This window comes from Coregonus clupeaformis, chromosome 26, assembly GCF_020615455.1.
Source record: "Coregonus clupeaformis isolate EN_2021a chromosome 26, ASM2061545v1, whole genome shotgun sequence".
In the NCBI taxonomy this organism is placed as follows: domain Eukaryota; kingdom Metazoa; phylum Chordata; class Actinopteri; order Salmoniformes; family Salmonidae; genus Coregonus; species Coregonus clupeaformis.
Window position 1 is genome coordinate 14,602,734 of NC_059217.1, and position 25,602 is coordinate 14,628,335.

General features: G+C 42.2%; 1 protein-coding gene across 1 annotated transcript in view; it reads left to right on the forward strand.

Moving 5' to 3' along the window:
* The window catches only part of LOC121540411 (anoctamin-8-like), a 75,271-nt gene that overhangs the window by 34,958 nt on the left and 14,711 nt on the right, over window positions 1–25,602 (forward strand). Inside the window, exons 2-7 of the mRNA XM_041849261.2 lie at window positions 18,120–18,230; window positions 18,735–18,867; window positions 21,658–21,796; window positions 21,931–22,027; window positions 22,241–22,357; window positions 22,787–22,914. Coding sequence (XP_041705195.2) covers window positions 18,120–18,230; window positions 18,735–18,867; window positions 21,658–21,796; window positions 21,931–22,027; window positions 22,241–22,357; window positions 22,787–22,914 — 725 coding nt within the window. The remainder of the gene's footprint in view (window positions 1–18,119; window positions 18,231–18,734; window positions 18,868–21,657; window positions 21,797–21,930; window positions 22,028–22,240; window positions 22,358–22,786; window positions 22,915–25,602) is intronic.

The window sequence follows — 25,602 nt, forward strand, 5'->3', positions numbered from 1 at the left end:
ATCAAATACTTGTTCTCCCCACTGTATAAGTAATGTCATTATCATTAGTAGGCTTAGTATAGCTGTCTTGTATAACCACCATCAAGCTGTAGGCCTAAGAGCACATCTTATTTAGTCTTAATACCGTAACTTACTTAGGCCTATATTTCAATAGTTATATAGGCTACTGTATCAATCATTAATTCATTCACAGGGGCGCAACTTTCTCTGGGGACGGGGTGGACATGTCCTGAAATTGCATTTTTGTCCCCCCCAGTTTTATCATTAGAATGTGATTCAAAACGAGGCATCGGTGTGCTTTAGGACCATGCGTATGCCTCTGAGCGGTCGGGTAGGCTGTTTGGAGTGTTTATCTGACAAAAAATGTAATAAATTATACAATTGTCCCCCCTACTTTTAAAGCCAAAGTTGTGCCCCTGTTCATTCATGTCATCACACAGCATACGAGTAATTCATGGTTCAAAATGCAGTCAAGCATTTTAGTTTTAAAATAAAATAAAAAGCAACCCTTGAATAATTAGCGTAAACAAAAAAATAAACCGTTCCATTTCAGAAATTGCATTTACGAATGAATTTGAAGGTTTGTAGTATTTGCTGTAAGAAATGCTTTACAAAAAAAAAAAAAAAAACGTTACAACAGACTCTCTGGTACGCTTGTAATTTATTTAGTGGTGTTTACATCATTCCAAACGGTCAGAAAAATTTGCAGCACCTGTTTGGCACACATAATATGCACGCAGCGCTTGCTCCTTACCTTATTTTTCTTGATCTCCAGTATTTTCCACAACTAGTCAAACTTATTCCACACACCTGACTTCCCCTTTACCTCCTGAGCTACCAGTAAACATTCCCCCATTTCGAGTATATTTGTCACATTCTCTGCATCCATTTTGCTGTCGAGTTATGGTGTTCAGAGTTTGTTATAACAAATGTAGTGATGTGATTATGATATGCTATAGGTCAGGCCCTATTGGTAACGTGCATGCGATGCTTACATGTGTCACATAAAGAGAGCAAGGGTTGAGGGAATAGGGAATGTTTTTCCTAAACACATGAGGGATTTCGTTAACAGAACTTTTCAGTCAGAAATGTAATTATGTTGCAGCTTCAGCAACACAGACAGCACGATAAACACTGATGTTCTGTGGTGGTCGCTGCAGCAGGGAGGAGAGAGAGACAACAAGTGCTAGTCACACAGTCACTCGCTGTAATTTTTTTAACACACAATCAATTCAATTGCGGTCGGACTCCCTCTAGTCATTTGTGTGTATTAATTATTTCATCAAACATTGCGCTTAAAGCATCAGACAAGCTCAGTGCATATCGTTGATTTGATTAAAACACATAGGATGTGTCTATATATGGAAAAATACACTAAAAAAATGCTAGCGGTAGACTTAAGAATGCTAGCGGTAGCCTTAAGGCGTCTGCATACTAGATTTGGTTTGCTCCTAGCAGAACACGGCTAGGCGAAGTGAACGTCTGTGCCTCGCATACTCCCTTAAAAGACCTTCACTTGAAAAACGAGAAAAAAGTGGCAATAGTACTGTTTGTCCCTCTTGAAACGCCATAGCCAGTATACACTTCCTCAAAATAGTCTGAATTTATCTAAGATAACTCAAGAAATCTGTAATTAATTTTGACGTTTTTGCCAAGGAGGTCTTTGTTGCGCAATTTTACATCTAACTAAGATGTTTGGTGCAGTATTTCTCAAGTGAAAAAATTTGCATGAAAACGAGTCATCTCTTGTTGAATGACAACAAACACTTCATTGAAGAATCCCTACTGTTGACCAATCACAGACGAAGGGGCATAGACTTTGGCTAACGATCTTCAGCTTGCCTCAGGAAAAAAATTTGTGTGCACGAACAGCTGAAAATTATTTTGGGCATAATATATGCACGAAATGTTTCGGATGGGAAGCTTTTACTGTAGTGTGGCGTCATGCAGTGATGCTTTTGTGTTGAGGACTCAGATTATAGTAACTGAAGAAATTAGGATGATTAGATCATTTGGCCCAGAAACAGAGAAGATGTTCTTAATGGGATCATTGCTGTTAGACTGTACTGGTATTGTGGCTGTGGACATGGTTGCCAGTCATACAGAATCACGTTAGCACATAGGGTAGTGCTGAGTCCCAATCAATGGGCAGCTGTCCAGTTCTTTCAGACCTTCAGTGTAGTGCCTAAAGGGCTAGGGCTGGTTTTGGCATTAGAATGGGGTTGGGGATATGTCTTTCCTCTAAAACCAACCCATGAGAAACACGTGCCGCTCAAAGCAGTTCCACACACTCCCTTCCCCCTGGTCTGCCTGTGAGGTAATACACTCACTGTTGCTAGGGGGAATATGCGATAAGAAAGAACACTAACATGCTGACTACACCGGGCACACGCGTGCGCTATCGCGCGCATGTTGATTTTATCCATCCACACCAGACGCGATCATGACATGCAGGTTGAAATATCAAAACGAACTCTGAACCAACTATATTAATTTGGGGGCAGGTCGAAACACATGAAACATTCATGGACATTTAGCTAGCTAGATAGCTTGTTGTTGCTAGCTAATTTGTTGTTGCTAGCTAATTTGTCCTGGGATATAAACATTGGGTTGTTATTTTACCTGACATGCACAAGGTCCTTTTTTCCCTATATCTTTGTAGAATTTTGACCCATTTTGAGTCATAAAAAAAAGTGTGTTCTCTACTTCGACAATTAATCCACAGATAGAAGGGTTTCTAGTGATCTCTCCTCCTTCAGTCTTCTTCTTCTCTTCTTCTTCTTCTTCTTATGTGGACTTTATATGGCGGTTGGCAATCAAGGTGCATTACCACAACCAACTGGACTGGAGTGTGGACCTCAGTTCAGCTTTCAATCCCCCACATGGGTATATGCTCCTAAAAACCAATGAGGAGATGGGAGAGGCGGGACTTGCAGCGCTTCAAGCATAAAAAATTGAAACAAGTTCTATTTTAGTGCCTGGCTATGCAGACGCGCGCGAGCAGTTTGGATGAAATGATTGAATAACATGTATGTGTAAAATGTATTTTGCAATGCTCGTACACGTAACGAGAGCGGTGTGGTCAGCATGTAACTCACCCCTAGAGGTGTTTCTGTGTGAGAGTTCGGATTCCTATATTTAGACTCCATTGTTAATATGTAGTCTAAAATTCCATGGATTGACTGAGAAGGCCTTTTTTGGGTCACTACATAAACTATACTGGAAAAAGTCCCAGCAGAACCTATTTGTAGATTATGAATGCTGTTATGAATGTGTAATAAACATGTTATGAACAGTTCCTGGTTCATGAACGCACATTTATGTAGTCAGAATGTTGTTATAAATGTGTATTAAGTAGTTAGTTTCAGGTCTGTTTTGCAGTATGAATATGAGAAGTTCCAGGTCTGTTTAGTCAAAGTTGACATCCCATCTGTGTTGTCCTGTGTATGCTGTGATTTAGTATATGACATGTTGGCATTGCACAGCGCATCGCGCTCTGGATATAGACACCATGAAAGCGACCCTAAAGCTTGTTCACATGTACTGACCCACCCCCTGAGTCGACCCCCAGGTTTCAATATGACGCTCTCAAAAACTCTTAACATACTCTGAAGTGTCTGTGAATACAGCTAAACCACAGAAACCTGAGCTGTAGTGCTCAGAGAGTGATAGTATTTCAAGTCTCAGTGAAAGTGAATTACTTTAGCTGATGTCACTGCAAGATGCTTAGCTAGCATGTAAACTAGCCTACTTGTTTAAATGTAGGCCTAGGCCTCAACATTTGACTTTTAAACTACTGTAGTCTATGTAACCATTATTTGAAGTGACATACTGTAGCAGTAGGAGGGGAAAGGTTGAGGTTAGTGAATTTACATGTTTGTTTGCATTTCCTTCAGCAATACCACCCCAAAAAATAATTATACATCAACCTCTTTCCTCGAGATCTATATTATATTCCATTTAGTCCTATGCCTTGCTTTTCTGTAATTATATTGTTTCTATCTATATATTATTATTATTATTATTATTATACACTACCAGTCAAAAGTTTGGACACACCTACTCATTCAAGGGTTTCTCTTTATTTTTTACTATTTTTTACATTGTAGAATAATAGTGAAGACATCAACACTATGAAATAACACATATGGAATCATGTAGTAACCAAAAAAGTGTTAAACAAATCAAAATATATTTTATATTTGAGATTCTTCAAATAGCCACCCTTTGCCTTGATGACAGCTTTACACACTCTTGGCATTCTCTCAACCAGCTTCATGAGGTAGTCACCTGGAATGCATTTCAATTAACAGGTGTGCCTTCTTAAAAGTTAATTTGTGGAATTTCTTTCCTTCTTAATGCGTTTGAGCCAATCAGTTGTGTTGTGACAAGGTAGGGGGGGTATACAGAAGATAACCCTAGTTGGTAAAAGAACAAGTCCATATTATGGCAAGAACAGCTCAAATAAGCAAAGAGAAACAACAGTCCATCATTGCTTTAAGACATGAAGGGAAGTCTATACAGAAAATGTCAAGAACTTTGAACGTTTCTTCAAGTGTAGTCGCAAAAACCATCAAGCGCTATGATGAAACTGGCTCTCATGAGGACCGCCACAGGAAAGGAAGACCCAGTTACCTCTGCTGCAGCGGATAAGTTCATTAGAGTTACCAGCCTCAGAAATTGCAGCCCAAATAAATGCTTCACAGAGTTCAAGTAACAGACACATCTCAACATCAACTGTTCAGAGGAGAATGTGTGAATCAGGCCTCCATGGTCGAATTGCTGCAAAGAAACCACTACTAAAGGACACCAATAAGAAGAAGAGACTTGCTTGGGCCAAGAAACACGAGCAATGGACATTAGACCGGTGGAAATCTGTCCTTTGGTCTGGAGTCCAAATTGGAGATTTTTGGTTCCAACCGCTGTGTCTTTGTGAGAAAATAGTAAAAATAAAGAAAAACCCTGGAATGAGTAGGTGTGTCCAAACCTTTGACTGGTACTGTATATGTAATATTATTCTACAATAGTGGAGCCCTTACTTGAGTACACATAACAGAGCAGCTGCCTGGGCCTAGCTGTCGCTAGATAAGCCGTGTTCCTAGAACAGTGATTTCCCAGTAAAATGCTTGAGTTAATGGACGCCTGTCTGTGACTGCTGACCCTGGATCTGTTGATAGGGGCTGTATTTTCCTCTGTCTCTTCAGCAGCATGGTGTCAGGTGCATTTGTCTCTCCAGGGTAATTTGGTGGAAATTACGACCTCCTCTTGCAGGGGAGCCAAGTGGTGCCCGGACAGTGAGCAGAGCACGTACACACACATTTGTTTTACTATCCTTGTCGGGAACAAACAATTGATTCCCATTCAAAATCCTATTTTCCCTAAACCTAACCCTTAAGCCTAACCTTTTTCCTTGTGGGGACAGGCGAAATGTCCCCACATAAGCCCCGATTGGCAATGTGTGGCCAAATGGAGACACCACCAGTGTCAATGGGTTTTCCTCTAAGTATTGCTCAAACACAGAGACAAACACACAAACACACTAAAAACCCACACACACATAAGCTGAACACCGGTCTGCCTGTCAATGAGGCTCATAAATCGAGGTATTGTGGAGGTGTTGGCTTCCAGAAGGTGTGTGTGTGTCTGTGTGTTTGTGTCTGTGTGTGTGTGTGTGTGTGTAGAGCAGTGAATACAGGCCTCATTAGAATGCTTGTCAGGCTAAGGGACTCTTCTCTTTTTCAGCCAAACTGCAGCTGCGTGGGGAACAGGATGGATTTAGAGACTGTGAATAATAACTCTTAAGATTCAACTTTTATTTTATTTTTTTAACCTTTGTTTCCATTGTTTTCATTTGTTAAATCACTATTTGGAATATAATAACATCCTGAAACAAGATCCCACTGGGCACAGACGTCAATTCAACGTCTATTCCACGTTGGTTCAATGTAATTACATTGAAATGACGTGGAAACAATGTTGATTCAACCAGTGTGTGCTCAATGGGATGTAATTCCTTAACTCTCTCTGTAAGCACTCCAAATTCAACTCTACATGTTCAGACTGCCTATGTAACAAAGTGATGCAGGCATGAAGGTTATCTAGTGTTACAGATTAACAATCTGAACCTTATTTTACCTTGCGATGTACACCTTGACAGTATGGGACTGTTTTTATTTCTCTAGAACACCCCCTGGGCATTCTTTCCAGGAAGTAGTCCTACTCTGCCCGTCTTTCATCCTCAGTCTGTTCCAGGAAGCAGAACCACACAGAGCTGAACAGTGTATTTCTCAACCAGTCCTCAGGGACCTCTAGCTATTCAACATATTTTATATTTATTCCATATATACACTCTAGCCCACCTAATTCAACTGGTCAAGGGCTTGGTGATTAGCTTAGTTGACTGGTTGACTAGTGTTGGTATAAATCAGATATGTGGCTAGAGGTCACCGAGGACTGGTCAGAGAATAAGTATTTGAATGTGGCAGGTGTTTATAGGGCTGTGGTATCTAGTTCAACTCATGATATATGATTTATAGAAGATATATACAAAAGTATATGGACACCCATTCAAATTAGTGGATTCGGCTATTTCAGCCACACCCATTGCTGACAGGTGTATAAAATAGAGCACAGAGCCATGAACTCTCTATAGACCAACATTGGCAGTAGAATGGCCTCACTGAAGAGCTCAGTGACTTTCGACGTGGCACGGTCATAGGATGAAACATTTCCCACAAGTCAGTACGTCAAATTTCTGCCCTGCTAGAGCTGCCCCGGTCAACAGTAAGTGCTGTTATTGTGAAGTGGAAACGTCTAGGAGCAACAACGGCTCAGCCGCAAAGTGGTAGGCCACACAAGCTCACAGAACGGGACCGGCAAGTGCTGAAGCGTGTAGCGCGTAACAATCGTCTGTCCTCGGTTGCAACACTCACTACCGAGTTCCAAACTGCCTCTGGAAGAAACGTCAGCACAATAACTGTTCGTCGGGAGGTTCATGAAATAGGTTTCCATGGCCGAGCAGCCGCACACAAGCCTAAGATCACCATGCGCAATGCCAAGCGTCAGCTGGAGTGGTGTGAAGCTCGCCGCCATTGGACTCTGGAGCAGTGGAAACGCGTTCTCTGGAGTGATGAATCACGCTTCACCATCTGGCAGTCCAATGGATGAATCTGGGTTTGGCGGATGCCAGGAGAAAGCTACCTGCCCAAATGCATAGTGCCAACTGTAAAGTTTGGCGGAGGAGGAATAATGGTCTGTGGCTGTTTTTCATGGTGTTTTCTAAGCTAAGATATGGAATTGTTTTAAGATGATCATACCAAGGATAATTTTGCCATTTGATTTTGAGTTTTAGAACCACTTAAGGTATCAAAAAAGATATAAAAAAAAGGATTTGATGAAACATTGAATTTGGCCTTACTGCTATTAGCCCATAGAAACACATTGAATAACAGATAGTCCCCAAAAAAAATCTAAAGGAAGTTTGTTCTGAAGTGTCTGTCCTATATCTGAGACATATAAGAAAGATCAGGAAACTATTATTCAGCCCCTTATTTTAGTCACTAAACTATCTTAATATATATACTTCCATTCATTTTTTAAAACTGGTACCTGGCTACCTTCAGACTAGTCTTGTGAGGCATGTGCGTGTCCTAGAGCAAAACAACCGACATGTACAGTGGGGAAAAAAAGTATTTAGTCAGCCACCAATTGTGCAAGTTCTCCCACTTAAAAAGATGAGAGAGGCCTGTAATTTTCATCAAATTCAGATTTTTTTTTCTCAGAAAATCACATTGTAGGATTTTTTATGAATTTATTTGCAAATGATGGTGGGAAATAAGTATTTGGTCACCTACAAACAAGCAAGATTTCTGGTTCTCACAGACATGTAACATCTTCTTTAAGAGGCTCCTCTGTCCTCCACTCGTTACCTGTATTAATGGCACCTGTTTGAACTTGTTATCAGTATAAAAGACACCTGTCCACAACCTCAAACAGTCACACTCCAAACTCCACTATGGCCAAGACCAAAGAGCTGTCAAAGGACACCAGAAACAAAATTGTAGACCTGCACCAGGCTGGGAAGACTGAATCTGCAATAGGTAAGCAGCTTGGTTTGAAGAAATCAACTGTGGGAGCAATTATTAGGAAATGGAAGACATACAAGACCACTGATAATCTCCCTCGATCTGGGGCTCCACGCAAGATCTCACCCCGTGGGGTCAAAATGATCACAAGAACGGTGAGCAAAAATCCCAGAACCACACGGGGGGACCTAGTGAATGACCTGCAGAGAGCTGGGACCAAAGTAACAAAGCCTACCATCAGTAACACACTACGCCGCCAGGGACTCAAATCCTGCAGTGCCAGACGTGTCCCCCTGCTTAAGCCAGTACATGTCCAGGCCCGTTCTGAAGTTTGCTAGAGTGCATTTGGATGATCCAGAAGAGGATTGGGAGAATGTCATATGGTCAGATGAAACCAAAATATAACTTTTTGGTAAAAACTCAACTCGTCGTGTTTGGAGGACAAAGAATGCTGAGTTGCATCCAAAGAACACCATACCTACTGTGAAGCATGGGGGTGGAAACATCATGCTTTGGGGCTGTTTTTCTGCAAAGGGACCAGGACGACTGATCCGTGTATAGGAAATAATGAATGGGGCCATGTATCATGAGATTTTGAGTGAAAACCTCCTTCCATGAAGATGAAACGTGGCTGGGTCTTTCAGCATGACAATGATCCCAAACACACCGCCCGGGCAACGAAGGAGTGGCTTCGTAAGAAGCATTTCAAGGTCCTAGAGTGGCCTAGCCAGTCTCCAGATCTCAACCCCATAGAAAATCTTTGGAGGGAGTTGAAAGTCTGTGTTGCCCAGCGACAGCCCCAAAACATCACTGCTCTAGAGGAGATCTGCATGGAGGAATGGGCCAAAATACCAGCAACAGTGTGTGAAAACCTTGTGAAGACTTACAGAAAACGTTTGAACTGTGTCATTGCCAACAAGGTGTATATAACAAAGTATTGAGAAACTTTTGTTATTGACCAAATACTTATTTTCCACCATAATTTGCAAATAAATTCATTAAAAATCCTACAATGTGATTTTCAGGAAATAAAATTCTCATTTTGTCTGTACCTATGATGAAAATTACAGGCCTCTCTCATCTTTTTAAGTGGGAGAACTTGCACAATTGGTGGCTGACTAAATATTTTTTTCCCCACTGTACATGTTCACTTTTCCACAGAGGGTTCATATTAGTGTGTAGTCCAAACGGTTCAGACGCTACAGACAGTAGTTGGCAGATCGGATGTATCGACTTCAGACGATTCCTGTGTGTGTGTAACCGATAACATTTGGATCAGTGGCTGACATGGCTATCCAGCCATGGTGGAAATGTCAAAATTCTAAAACGGAGTGGAGTGAGATGGGTCTGAAGTACACACACAGAGCATGTAGGGACACTGACATTGTTTGTGGTTTGTGAAAACATTGTGGTTGCATCTCCTAGTCTGTTGTAGTTGGTTGTAACCTAATTATGCTCTACCTTCACTGTTTACATTGTCCTGCTTGCTGTTTTGTCATTACATGTTGACTTTCATGTTAAAATCAATAAGAATTAGATTTTTTCAAGTGTATATTTACCTCCTGTATCATGCTCTCGTGAAAAACAACAACAGTAGACAAGATGGCGCCAACAGACATGGTCGCCCTGTTTCTAGCTCCTAGCCGACTTTGCAGTAATTTTTTTTGTGTGTGTTATTTCTTACATTATTTGCTCAGAACGTTTCTTGCATTATTACATACAGACAGAAATAACTTTGGGATATTACATTGGCAGTCACTCACCAACATTTTGACCAGAAATTCGAATTCCCTGAATTTGTTCCTTTGTTTGAACTCCCAAAGGCAAATTCCATTTATCCTGGGGGCTGCTCCAATCGCTGTCGCCGGAGAAGAGGAACAAGGAGTGGGCTCTTAGTCAGACTCAGGAGACGTGCATACCATCCACCGCTTCAGAGTATATTACTCGCTAATATTCAGTCACTGGACAATAAAGTAGACGAGCTCAGGGCGAGGATCTCCTTCCAGAGAGACATCGGGGACTGTAACATACTCTGTTCTACACAATCAAGGCTCTCTCCGGATATACTCTCCCTGTTCATTCAGCCAATGGGGTTCTCCATCCATCGCACAGACAGGAAGAAAGAAGTCTCCGGGAAAAAAGAAAGGTGGAGGTGTATGTTTCATGATGAACTACTTATGGTTTGATTGTGGTAATGTACAGGAAGGAACTCAAGTCCTTTTGTTCTCCTGATCTGGAATATCTCAACATCAAATGCCGAACGCATTACCTCCCGAGATAATTTTCTTCGGTCATCGTCTCGGCCGTGTACATCTCCCCACAAGCTGACACCGCGACGGCTCTCAAGGAACTATACTGGACTTCGTACAAACTGGAATCCTGAGGCCGCATTTATTGTAGCTGGGGACTTTAATGAAGGAAATCTGAGAAAAACGCTACCGAAGTTTTATCAACACATCTCCTGTGCTACTTGCTCATCGAGCGCTCTTGACCATTGTTACTCCCCCTTCCATGATGGCTACAAGGCCACCCTTCCTTTGGCAAATCACGTCTCCATTTTGCTCCTCCTCTCCTATAGGCAGAAACTTAAACAGGAAGTACCCGTGGTAAGGACTGTTCAACGTTGGTCTGACCAATCGGAATCTATGCTTCAAGATTGTTTTGATCATGCGGACTGGAAAATTCTCCGGGCTGCCTCTGAGAATAGTATTGACATATACACTGCCTCGGTGACTGAGTTCATCAGGAAGTGCATAGAGGATGTTGTTCCAACTGTGATGATTTGAACTTATGCAAACTAAAAAATTTGGATAGATGGTAGCATTCGTACAAAACTGAAAGCGCGAACCACCGCATTTAACCACTGCAAGGTGACTGGGAACAGGGACGTGTACAAACAGACCAGCTATGCCCTCCGTAAGGCAATCAAAGACTTTGAGCTCTCGGTGTCCGTGGCTAAGCGTGTTAACCCTCGCAAGGCTGCCGGTCCAGACGGCATCCCAAGCCGTGTCATCAGAGCTGGCTGGAGTGTTTACGGACATATTCAATCTCTCCCTATCCCAGTCTGTTGTCCACACTTGCTTCAAGAAGCTTACCATTGTTCCTATACCTAAAAAAGCGAAGGTAACTTTACTAAATTACTTTCGCCCCGTAGCACTCATTTCTGTCATCATGAAGTGCTTTGAGATGCTAGTTAAGGATCATACCACCTCCACCTTAACCGACACCCTAGACCCACTACAATTTACATACCGCCCCAATAGCTTTCACCTCTAACTTACCTGACACCGTAGACCAGGGGTGTCAAACTCATTTTGGTTCAGGGGCCACATACAGCGCAATCTGATCTCAAGTGGGCCGGGCCAGTAAAATAATAGCAAAATAACCATAAATAACGCCAACTCCAAATCTTTACTCTTTGTTTTTCAATATTATGCCTTAATTTATCATTTAGCCTACATATGTGCATTATAACTCACAGATCACAGTGGATCTACAAAGGCACAAAACATTTATTCACAGATAGGCCTATGGAACTGAAAAAATGGCATTTCACTTTGATTAAAACAACTTGTTTTATTAACTTATTAACTTAACTTATTTTTATGTACAGTATACATCTCTGACCACCTGAACTGACTCACCACACTATGCACAAAACTAAAGTGGGAGCTATGAAGAACGTTATCACAATGTTCATGGTCTTTAAATATTACATTACCACAGTAAATGTTATTTTTTCACATAACTGTATTCTTCAGAGTGCAAAACGTCTCTTAAAGAGCATTACAAGTCTTACAATTAGACTTGACCCACTCGCTGTTTAACCCTCCCTCTCTTTCTCTCACTGCGGCCTACTGGCTGCTCCTGAAACTTGGCATCTTTTAGCCTTCACGATTGCATCAATATCAGGTGTCAAATCCTGAGTAGCAGCCAACTCATAATGTCATTTAAGTGCTTGTGTGTTAGCCTTGAGCGCAGCTTTGTTTTATTGATGTTCATTACAGAGAAAACCTGTTCACAAAGATAGGTAGTCCCAAACATGCATAAAACCTTGCAGCCAGGGCTGTTAATTTGGGGCACCCTGGCAAGAGATACTGATAAAATGTGTCCAAGCCCACAGAGGCAAATTTGTCCTTCATACCTGAATCACACTGCAAAGTCAATTATTTCGAGTTGATGTCAGGCAGATCAGAAGCCTTGACTGTGAATGGCGAGCAAAAACGGCAAATTCTGTCTCAAGTTCACCAAAGACCTGAAACCGCCGCTCAAACTCCCGCAGCAATCCTGTAATCTTGTCTTTGTATTGAGTCATGTCAGCATTAAGTCCGGTCGCACGACATCTCTTAGACAAGGGAAATGAGCGGTGTCACCGCTAGATAGTTGTGTCTCCAGAGTGACAGTTTCAACTTGAATGCGCGGATGCTGTCATAATACTGAGTGACAACTTTTTTGCGGCCCTGCAACATTTTGTTAAGATTATTCAGGTGCTCTGTAATATCCACCAGAAAGGCAAGATCCTGCACCCATTCGGGGCATTTAAGTTCCTTCACTGGTTTGGCTTTTTTTCTCCATGAACTGTTCAATTTGCTCTGTAGCCTCAAAGAAACGCTCAGCACGGACCGCTAACCACCGTACTTCAGTGTGGTATGGCAAGCCATGCGTAATGTTTTATCACTGAGAAGACTGTCAAACTGACGGTGATTCAAACCTCTTGCTCGGATGTAATTAACAGTGCGGACAACGACCTCCATGACATGATCCATTTTTAATGATTTGCAACACAATGCTTCCTGCTGCAAAATACAGTGAAATGTCCAAAACTCTTGTCCTCCATTTGCGGCCTGTACTTTATCTCTGAATTTTGTCACAACGCCTGCTTTTCTCCCTATCATTGATGGCGCACCATCTGTAGCCAGGCTGACGGCACGGGACCAGTCCACTCCGACTCTGTCCAGCGCTCCAACGAGAGAGCTCATAATGTCATCCGCTGTTGTAGTATCCGTCATAGGTACCAACCCAAGGAACCCTCGGTGACTGTCAAAGTCGATCAACACCACTCAATGAATATGGCCAGTTGAGCAACATCTGTAATATCAGTGCTCTCATCAATTGCAACCGAAAATGCAACAAATGACTTGACTTTGTGATTCATTTGGCTCTCCAAGTCTGCCGACAGATCTGAAATTCATCTGACAGTGTTTCTCGTTAGGCTAATGTTGGCAAAGGCCTGTCGCTTTTCAGGGCACACGATTTCTGCAGCCTTTAGCATGCATGTTTTCACAAACTCACCCTCAGAAAATGGCTTTGATCCTAACGCTATCTCATTAGCAATAAGGTAGCTAGCTTTCACAGCTGCATCACTGACCTCTCGGCTACGGGTAAAAACAGACTGCTGTTTCTTCAGACCCACTAACAATTAATTTATCTTCCATTCTCAGTTGTCCTCGCAAATGGTTGTATTTTTCACCATGATGAGTCTCAAGTGGCGCCCGAATATTATATTCCTTGAGCACTGAAACTTGCTGATTACACACCAAGCACACAGATTTCCCATTCACTTCTGTGAATAAATATGAATCAGTCCATTTCTCTTGGAAAACTCTGCACTCTGTGTCAACTTTTCTCCTTTTTGACAAAGACATTTTGGTAATGTGGGTAATTTTGACAATGAGCTTAATAATGATAAGGCAAGATCGGCAGATGGCGCATTCTGGGCGCGTTGCTGTTTATTTCAGGATCTCTCGTTATTTCAGTGCGAACTCTGCTGGACAAATTTGGAATATCTGTTCCTTTAAAAAAAAAAAGTGGACGTCGTCTCGCGGGCCGGATTGAACCATCTGGCGGGCCGGTTCTGGCCCGCGGGCCGTATGATTGACATCCCTGCCGTAGACCCACTTCAATTTGCATACCGCCCCAATAGATCCACAGACAACGCAATTGCCATCACAATGCACACTACCCTATCCCATCTGGACAAGAGGAATACCTATGTAAGAATGCTGTTCATTGACTATAGCTCAGCCTTCATCACCATAGTACCCTCCAAGCTCATCATTAAGTTTGGGCCCTGGGTCTGAACCCCGCCCTGTGCAACTGGGTGCTGGACTTCCTGACAGGCCGCCTCCAGGTGGTGAAGGTAGGAAATAACACCTCCACTTTGCTGATCCTCAACACAGGGGCCCCACAAGGGTGTGCATGCTCAGCCCCCTCCTGTACTCCCTGTTCACCCATGACTGCGTGGCCACGCACACCTCCAACTCAATCATAAAGTTTGCAGACGACACAACAGTAGTAGGCCTGATTACCAACAATGACGAGACAGCCTACAGGGAGGAGGTGAGGGCCCTGGCGGAGTGGTGCCAGGAAAATAACCTCTCCCTCAACGTCAACAATACGAAGGAGCTGATAGTGGACTTCAGGAAACATCAGAGGGAGCACGCCCCTATCCACATCGACGGGACCGCAGTGGAGAAGGTTAAAAGCTTCAAGTTCCTCGGCATACACATCACTGACAACCTGAAATGGCTATCCACACAGACAGTGTGGAGAAGAAGGTGCAACAGTGAGGAGGCGGAATAAATTTGGCTTCGCACCTAAGACCCTCACAAACTTCTACAGATGCACCATTGAGAGTCGGGTTGTATCACCACCTGGTATGGCAATTGCACCGTCCACAACCGCAGAGCTCTCCAAAGGCTGGTGCGGTCAGTCTAACGCATCACCGGGGGCACACTGCCTGCCCCCCAGGACATCTACATCACCCGGTGACACAGGAAGGCCAAGAAGATCATCAAGGAACTGCCAAGCCATGGCCTGTTCACCCCACTACCATCTAGAAGGCGGAGACAGTTACAGGTGCATGAAAGCTGTGACCGAGAGACCCATTTGAGATGGTTCGGGATGAGTCAGACCGCAGAGTGAAGGAAAAGCAGCCAACAAGTGCTCAGCATATGTGGGAACTCCTTCAAAACTGTTGGAAAAGCATTCCAGGTGAAGCTGGTTGAGAGAATGCCAAGAGTGTGCAAAGCTGTCATCAAGGCAAAGGGTGGCTACTTTGAAGAATCTAAAATCTTATCTTATCTTAATATATTTTGATTTGTTTAACACTTTTTTGGTTACTACAGTACATGATTCCATATGTGTTATTTCATAGTCCTCTGTAGCTCAGCTGGTAGAGCACAGCGCTTGTAACGCCAAGGTAGTAGGTTCGATCCCCGGGACCACCCATACACAAAAATGTATGCACGCATGACTGTAAGTCGCTTTGGATAAAAGCGTCTGCTAAATGGCATATTATATTATTATTATAGTTTTGATGTCTTCACTATTATTCTACAATGTAGAAAATAGTACAAATAAAGAAAAACCCTTGAATGAGTAGGTGTGTCCAAACTTTTGACTGGTACTGTATATATATATATACACATTGCATTCTGAAAGTATTCAGACCCCTTCACTTTTTCCACATTTTGTTACGTTACAGCCTTATTCTAAAATCTATTAAATTTATTTTCTTCCTCAATCTACACACAATACCCCATAATGACAAAGCGAAAACAGGTTTTTATCACATTTACATAAGTATTCAGACCCTTCACTCAGTACTTTGTTGAAGCATCTTTGGCAGCAATTACAGCCTCAAGTCTTCTTGCGTATGACGCTACAAGCTTGGCACACCTGTATTTGGGGGGTTTCTCCCATTCTTCTCTGCAGATCCTCTCAATCGCTGTCAGGTTGGATGGGGAATGTTGCTGCATAGCTATGTTCAGGTCTCTCCGGAGATGTTAGATCGGGTTTATGCTGTACACTGCTGTTTGGGGACAGGCATTCTCTCTGTCCTCCCCCACTAGTATTATTCAGGACCCAGCCAGCAGTGTACAGCACAAACTGTCCTCAGTCAACTCTGCCAAGGCCTTTAGGGTTAGAGAACTGCAGTTCAAAACAATCTACTTCTTGTTGAACTATTGACCCCTGCTGCCAGCTTTACATTGTTTTATATTTATTTAACTTTTATTTAACTAGGCAAGTCAGTTAAGAACAAATTCTTATTTACAATGATGGCCTACCAAAATGCAAAAGGCCTCCTGCGGAGACCGCTGCTGGGATAAATAAAATAAAAATAGGACAAAACATACATCACGACAAGAGAGACACCACAACACTACATAAAGAGAGACCTAAGACTACAACACAATCTTGGCCCAGCTCTTATTGAAAAGGAGATAAGCGAGATTTCGACGAGATGAACCTTTATTTTCTTTGTTCAAAGACGTTTGGTTCACTTCTCCTTTAAATGAGTTCCACTTATCTCACTTTGTGGTTGCGTTCCTTTGCCTTACCAGGCTGACATTATGCAATTCTGTAGCGTAGCCACCTTAACATAACCTCTACAGCCTGAAGTCTGGAGGCTGTACTGCTCTTCTCTATTGATGCTTGGTTGCACACTGATGTCTTTCATCCGTACGCTACAGGCATCTTTCACAGTTATTCCATTCAACTGCATTGTTGGTTAAGGGCTTGTAAGTAAGCATTTCACTGTAAGGTCTACACCTGTTGTATTCGGCGCATGTGGCAAATAAAATTTGATTTGATTTACTTGCCTGTGTGTAGAACTCTTGTCTCTACTGTCTGTGCCTCGGTTTCAGTAGTGCACTCAAAATAAATACAATCAGGAAGTTCCCACTGCTGAAGTGAAATCCTGAATGTACAGGTCAGGATGTGAGGAGGAATTGACCCCCATGTCTCTGGGTCACATGATGCCAGTGTCCCTGCGCTCACTGCACTCTGCCTAAATATAAACACTGTTGACGTGTGTATGTGTACTGGCCTGAACTGTATGGTCACACGCACACATGCAGGCACACTTATAGGAATAAATGCATGCACGCACGTATGTGCATGAGCACACACACACACACACACACACACACACACATACACAGTAATAGAGAGAGAGATAATCAGTGTTGACAATGTAGAGGGAGAGAGAGAGTGTTGACAATGTACGCCCTCTCTCCAAGACAGGTAGGGGTCCAACTCGCTCGCTCTAATGTTGCAGAGGGAAGGAGGGTGACATTTAATTCTGCAGAGAGAGAGGGGATGGGGGGTGTACAGTGCATTCGGAAAGTATTCAGACCCCCTTGGCTTTTTCCACATTTTGTTACGTTACAGCCCTATTCTAAAATGGATTAAATTGTTTTTTTTTCCCCTCATCAATCTACACACAATACCCCATAATGACAAAGCAAAAACAGGTTTTTTGATTTTTTTGCGAAAAAGGAAAAGGGGATCCTAGTCAGTTGTATGAAATGTATGTACTGAAATGTGTCTTCTGCATTTAACCCAACCCTTCTGAATCAGAGAGGTGCGGGGAGCTGCCTTAATTGACATCCATGTCATTGGTGCCCTGGTAACGGTGGGTTAACTGCCTTGCTCAGGGGCAGAACGACAGATTTCTATCTTGTCAGCAAACAGCAAACAGCCTTTTAAAATGATAAACTTGGATTAGCCAACACAACGTGCCATTGGAACACAGGACTGATGGTTGCTGATAATGGGCCTCTGTACACCTATGTAGACCTAAAATCAGCCGTTTCCAGCTACAATAGCCATTTACAACATTAACAATGTCCACTGTATTTCTGATCAATTTGATGTTATTTTAATGGACACATTTTTTTCTAAGTGACCCCAAACTTTTGAACGGTAGTGTATTTCTGAAAACATTTCTAAAAACCTGTTTTCGCTTTGTCATTATGGGGTATTGTGTGTAGATTGATGAGGGGGAAAAATATGTTTAATCCATTTTAGAACAAGGCTGTAATGTAACAAAATGTGGAAAAAGTCAAGGGGCACTATGTGTGTTTGGCAGATAGACCTAGTGTGCGTGTGTGTGTGTGTGTGTGTGAGAGAGAGAGGAAAAGCACTGACGGACAGGTCGACAAGAAGTGTCCTTATCTGTCATTCTGTTTCACTATTGAAAGGTGACTGTCGTTGTGATTCTCTCTCATTCTCTCTCTCTCTCCTCTCTAGATAAGTTATTTGGGAAGCGGCTGCTGCAGGCTGGGAGGTACATCATGTCTCATAAGTCCTGGATGAAGACCGTGCCCACTGAGAACTGTGACGTCCTCATGACTTTCTCAGGTGTTGCACACATACACACGCACACACGTCTCTTTGTTTTTGTTTACCTACACATTTGTACAGCCATCCATGCACTATGAAAAGCATAGGTTAGCATAAGTAATTTTTCATTTTGGTCTCTGTGGCCTGACTTTATGAATGGTGATAATGTCATAGCAACATTAGCCATTCTAGTACAAAGATATGCTGTGCTACTCTTCTCAGTCATTACTGGAACATAATGCTCATTAGATAACAAACACTCATCGCTCCAGGCTAGTGTGAAAGTAATGATACTAATATGGGTTATTACCTCTTTTGAGATAATGATGCTACCTCTGATTTTAATTAAAAACAGTGTTTCTGTGTTGGTTCATGTGGAACAATTTCACAGTAAAACTGTTGTTAATATCTTGAAGGTTGGGATTTTCATTAAAACCGTTATATGATGATCTAAGATAAACAAATTATTGTATTTTTAAAACATGCATCTTTCTTCTCTATTCTATTTCTTTCCTGTGACAGACCGGACAGATGACCACACGTTGCTATGGCTACTGAACCACCTGCGTCTGGGCATTCCGGAACTCATCATCCAGATCCGACATCACAAACGCACACGCGTCCATGCCTTCTTCATCACGGCAACCTATGAGAAGTAAGAACCCAGAGGGGGCATGGCCAGCTAATGTATAGACAATGACATTGTGTGCTGCACGATGACTATAGCTGTATGAATGAACTGTCATTATTATTGTTAGCATCTAAATGGATCCTGGGGTAGAGGGTAGTTACAGACAAGGCTTTAATAAACCTGTTTGAATTAGTGTCTTGACTGATCATAAATATAACATTTCCTACATCAACAGCAGAAGGTTAGTTAGTGTGTCAGCAATACTAGTGTGGTCTCATTTTACATTTACATTTTAGTCATTTAGCAGACGCTCTTATCCAGAGCGACTTACAGGAGTCTCCCTTTGCTGTATGTGAGTGTATTACAACCACTGCTAAGAGATCTGGGCCTAGGATTACACCATTTTGGTAACTTTCCCCAAATTCCCTGGTTTTCCAGAAATCCTGGTTGGAGGATTCCCAGATTTCCTCCTTAATTCCTCGCCATTCCAGGAATGTTCCAACTAGGATTTCTGTAAAACCAGGGAATTTGGGGAAAGTTACTGGAATTTTGTTGTAGAATGTTGGAAGGACTTACATTCTGCAATAGCTTCAACTCTTTCTAAACACAGTACTGTACATGATACTATTATGCTGTATCTTACCTCTCTGGGTAAATACCAGGGGATTTAGAGATGACTCTGGGTGAATACCAGGGGATTTAGAGATGACTCTGGGTGAATACCAGGGGATTTAGAGATGGCTCTGGGTAAATACCAGGGGATTTAGAGATGACTCTGGGTAAATACCAGGGGATTTAGAGATGGCTCTGGGTAAATACCAGGGGATTTAGAGATGACTCTGGGTAAATACTCAACAACCCAAGTAAGAGCGCAGAGGCCACTAGCCACAATACCCCACAATGCATTTCACTCGGTGTTAGAGGATGTCTGCTGTGCTGACTGACTGCTGTGCTGACTGATCTGTTTTCAAGGGCTCTTGACTATGCTATCCTGAGAGTTTTAAGGGTGGCTTTTACCTCTTAAGAAGTGAACGGAGTCGAGAGAGAGAGAGAGAGAGAGAGCTCACTGTCAGTGTGCATTACTCAAAGAAATGCTCAAGGCAGATGGCTGTACAAGCACGTGTGCGCACACAATCACACACACACAGTCACACATACTTGCACGCTCGTTCTCAGGTATGTTGGATGACCTAAATTAACGTTATAGAAAAGATTATGTATGTAATCTCCTTTACTGCTGCTGAAACGATTCAAACTTGTGTTGAACCATGAAAGTGATATGGAAATGCTAATAGTCATGAGATAGAAGGTTAAAAGAAAATGATACACGTTCACTTGTCTTCTAGCAGATGGCAACATTCATTAATCCATTCACTCTTCCATAGGTCTGAGTTTGCAGTTTTTTCCCACAAGCAGGGCTGAATCTTTCATTACTGGTGATATATTATTGTCTAAATTAGCATAGAGCAAGCTGCATAGAGTACAACTGGCTAGGCTAGCCCTCTCAGCAGTATTGGACAGGGTTATTTATCCCAGGTTAGCAGTGGCCAATGACAATGGGACACTACGCGCAGATAAAGACTTCTTGAATTGAAAGAAAAGAAAAGTCTATAAACTTTGAATCCAATAGAAGCTTGGATGCTTGGACGTGTTCAGTCACGACCCATCGTAAAGAGTCTTGGCAGTAGCAGGATACCTCTCTAAAACATACTGGCTTCATCTTGATAAGAAATAGTGGATTTGAGTAAATGCCTAAAAATAGATATAATCTTTCTTCGGGGATCGTTTTCAGTCATTGTTGAGTTCAGTACTATGGACTATATTGTAAAGCAGTTTCATTCACGACCCGAGAGGGCCATAATGGTATGATAGATGTGTGCTGGTAAATGCCAGCTAACACAGGTGTGGCCACGCTCAAGTGTGTGTGTGTGTGTGTGTGTGTGTGTGTGTGTGTGTGTGTGTGTGTAGTTGTGTGAGTTGGGCTTATCATTCTGCAGAGAACAGAACAGAGCGAACAGAGCACAACCGCACAGTCAGCCTCTACAGAGAGGAGGAGAGGTGAGGAGGAGGAGGAGGAGGAGGAGGAGAGGCGAGGTAGAACCTAGAATAGATACTGTTGTCATTCAAGAATGCTGTCATTCAGAGTTTACTCAGGCTTTCCTTTGCTGCTGTGTTCAGTGTTATTTGGTTTCCTTAATGTGCATCTATTTTACATTTTACATTTGAGTCATTTAGCAGACGCTCTTATCCAGAGCGACTTACAGTTAGTTCTATCATGGGAAGTGTTATAGAATTCTTATCAGATGGCGTGGCGTGCCAGGACCGGTCTTATTCACATTAGACCATAATTTAATTTAATTTAATTTAATAATTTTAATTTAATTTAATTTAATTTTAATTAAATTTTTGTCATTTAGCAGACGCTCTTATCCAGAGCGACTTACAGGAGCAATTAGGGTTAAGTGCCTTGCTCAAGGGCACATTGACAGATTTTTCACCTAGTCGGCTCGGGGATTAGAACCAGCAACCTTTCGGTTACTGGCACAACGCTCTTACCCACTAAGCTACCTGCCGCCCCATGTATTCCAATCTTTGACCATGTATTCCAATCTTTGTGTGTATGTTCTTGTTTTTCATTGCATGTGTGTGATTGTGTGTGCGTGTCCAACACCTGTTTGTTTGCTTGTCCGTCACTCTGTTGGTTTGAGAGTGTGTGCTTCTCCAACCCGACTCTGCTCCAGCCGTGTGGGCCTGTGGAAGCATGTGTGTGTTTCCCTAACTCTCTCCCTCTTACTCTTTCTCCCTGTCTCTCAGTCTGTTGCGTGGGGCAGAGGAGATGGGTCTGAGGAAATCAGTGAAGCCAGAGTTTGGGGGAGGAACACGCAGCTTCTCCTGTGAAGAAGACTACATCTATGAGAACATTGGGAGTGAACTATGCTTCTTCACATCACAGGTCAACACACACACACACACACACACACACACACACACACACACACACACACACAGACTTGTGTGATAAATAACCTTGCCTGAGAACCTGAAGATTTGATTCTGTCTGACCAGTCTGTCCCTCTCTCTCCTCAGGAGAGGCAAAGCATCATCAAGTACTGGCTCGACAATCTACGTGCCGTGAATGGAGAGGTGCTTCACAACATACAGTTCCTGGAGGGACAGCCAATCAGTGAGCAGCATTTGTTGTTTGTTTTGCCTGTGTTAGTCACCATGTGAAGTAAATAATGTTGTGTAACTTGTTTATACCAGCACTGTGTTAATCCCAATAACATACTGTATATGGGTGTGCGTGAGTGTGCTCCTGTATGCTTCTATGGGTGCTACTGTGTACTCTATGTGTGTTTGAAAATAAGAATTCATGTTTGAATGTGTGTTCCACCAGTCCCAGAGCTAAGTGCGCGGGGCGTGATCCAGAAGGTGTTTCCGCTCCATGAGCAGAGGATCCTCAGTCAGCTGATGAAGTCCTGGGTGCAGGCCGTGTGTGAGAAACAGCCACTAGGTTAGTACCAGTGGAGGCTGCTGAGGGGAGGACGGCTCATAATAATGGCTGGAATGGAGTGAATGGAATGGCATCAAACACATGGAAACCATGTGTTTGATGCATTTGATACCATTCCACTGTTTCCGCCCCAGCCATTACCACAAGCCCGTTCTCCCCAATTAAGGTGTCACCAACCTCCTGTGGTCAGTATACACACGCACAAACACACACTCACACACACAGAACTGTCTGTGTACTTTTCCTCCGGCTTGGTAGACTAGTGTTTGCTGGAGGTGAATCGTTAGTGCAGTCAGGCTGTGCTGGGTGAACCGAGGCCAAAACTTACCAGAAAAAGTTTATTCGCTCAGAGAATTGTATGTTGAATTGAATTATAAATGTTTAATTGCTAACTGTCTCTCTCCCTCTGTCTCTCTGTGGTGTTTCTAGATGATGTTCATGATTACTTTGGGGTGAAGATAGCCATGTACTTTGCCTGGCTGGGGTTCTACACCACGTCTATGCTGTATCCTGCTGTCATCGGCTTTGTGCTCTGGATTCTCACGGAGTCTGACCAGGTGACTTTCACACTGGGCCTTATCACGTGCTTTTTCTAGCGTCCTGTCCAGGGGGTGTACTTGTACATCAAGCTGCCTCACTACAGAAACAGGAGATACAGTGCCTTCAGAAAGTATTCACACCCCTTGACTTTTTCCACATTTTGTTGTGTTACAGCCTGATTTAAAATAGATTTAATTTAGATCTTTTTGTCACTGGCCTACACACAAGACCCCATAATGTCAATAAGTATTCAACCCCTTTTTATGGCTAGCCTAAATAAGTTCAGTAGTAAAAATGAGCTTAACAAGTCACACAATAAGTTGCATGGACTCACTCTGTGTGCAATGATAGTGTTTAACATGATTTTGAAATGAGTACCTCATCTCTGTACTCCACACATACAATTATCTGCAAGGTCCCTCAGTCAAGCAGTGAATTTCAAACATAGATTCAACCACAAAGACCAGGGAGGTTTTCCAATGCCTCACAAAGAAGGGCACCTATTGATAGATAGATAGAAGAAAAACAGTCATTGAATATCCCTTTCAGCATGGTGAAGTTATTAATTACACTTTGGAAGGTGTATACAGAGTCACAACAAAGATACAGGCGTCCTTCCTAACTCAGTTGCCGGAGAGGAAGGAAACCGCTCAGGGATTTCACCATGAGGCCAATGGTGACTTTAAAACAGTTACAGAGTTTAATGGATGTGATAGGAGAAAACCGAGGATGAATCAACAACATTGTAGTTACTCCACAATACTAACCTAATTGACAGAAAGAAAAGAAGAAAGCCTGTACAGAAAACAAATATTCCAAAACATGCATCCTGTTTGCATCAAGGCACTAAAGTAATAATGCAAAAAAAATTGGTAAAGCAATTCACTTTTTGTCCTTAATACAAAGTTTTATGTTTGGGGCAAATCCAATACAACACATTACTGAATACCACTCTCTATATTTTCAAGCATAGTGGTGGTTGCATCATGTTATGTGTTTGCTTGTAATCGTTAAGGACTGGGGAGTTTTTCCTGATAAAAAAAGAAATGGAATGGAGCTAAGGCAAAATCCTAGAGGAAAACCTGGTTAATTCTGCTTTCCACCAGACACTGGGAGATGAATTCGCCTTTCAGCAGGAAAAGGCCAAATCGACACTGGAGTTGCTTACCAAGAAGATAGTGAATGTTCCGAGTGGCCGAGTTAAAGTTTTGTCTTAAATCTAATTGAAATCTATGGCTTGAATAATTTTGAAAAGAATAATGGGCAAAAGTTGAACAATCCAGGTGCGGAAAGCTCTTAGAGACTCACCCAAAAAGACTCACAACTGTAATCACTGCCAAAGTATTGACTCAGGGGTGTGAATACTTACAGTATGTAAATTAGATATTGCTGTATTTATTTTTCAATAAATTTGCACAAAAAAAATCTAACAATATTTTTCAATCATTTCATTCTAAACTGAACCAATATATATTTTTTTTTCATTTCGTTCCACTGTTCAGACCAGCAGAATAAAGTTCTGAACCGGTTCGAACCCCAAAAAAGTACCAGTTTATATCATTCCTTTCTGTTCCTTATTTAACCTGTGAACCAGGTTTTTATATTTAGCTCATTAAATTACTTCACTAATCAGTGCGGATAGAGCAGGCAAGCTAGTTGTTTACATACGTGACGGATAGACAAGTGTAGCCTATGGCGCAAGATGCGACTGAAATTTTGTGGGTGGGAAGAGAGCGAGAGAGGGTTGAGGTGCAGGCTTGAAGCCCTGGGCATCTTGTTATGACATGCATTATATGAATTATATCTAGAAGGAGCAGCTTCTATGGAGGAACCATGAATGTCCTTTGAGCTAGCTAGCTTACAAGCTTGAGCTAGCTAGCTAACAAGCTTGTGTGTGCAGAGCAGCACCAGAATTAAAAACATGTCTTACCTTTTTTAAATTAATAAATCCAATATGAAACGTGATAAATAGACCTATAGTATCCTTAACTAGCATTGGAAAAGTTAATCCATTCTTCTCTACTAATTAAAAATCTCTCTCCCTATCTACTGAATCAAGCTTGTAATGTCAGTACAGTAGCCTATGCTTCGGAGGAGGGTCGAGGGGCAGGTAGCCTAAACATGTACAGGCAAAGATTTTCAGCTTGTAGGCAGAAACTGCTCTAAGTTTCTGAGTGATAGAGTAAGGGCATTGCATAGGCACTTTGTTGCATTTTGTTGTGGGACTAGAAAAAAATGCCTGGAATGTAAAATAACGTTATTAACCAGTTCCCATGCTTTTAAAGTAACGGTTCTGTTCCAGAACAGTATGGATCACTTTAGTTTCAGGTTACGTTTCTGTTCCTGGAAAAATTTAGTTATTTTCCGGTTTTCTGTTCTGTTCCCTGAACCGGTTCCAACCTCTGGTTTTCACTTTGTCATTATGGGGTATTGCGTGTATAATCCATTTTGAATTCAGGCTGTAACACAACAAAATGTGGAATAAGTCTAGGGGTATGAATACTTTCTGAAGGCACTGTAAGCTCCTGCCGTTCTGGCTCGGACAAGGCTTACTTGTCCAAGGCTTACTTAACACTTACTTTTCAAGTGCACTGTCTGGAATACGTTTAGAACATAGACAGAGATGTTCATTGTGATACACTCCGATCTGCTCTCAATCAGACTTATGCCCTTCTCTAACAACGTTAGCCTTTTCCACTGAATCA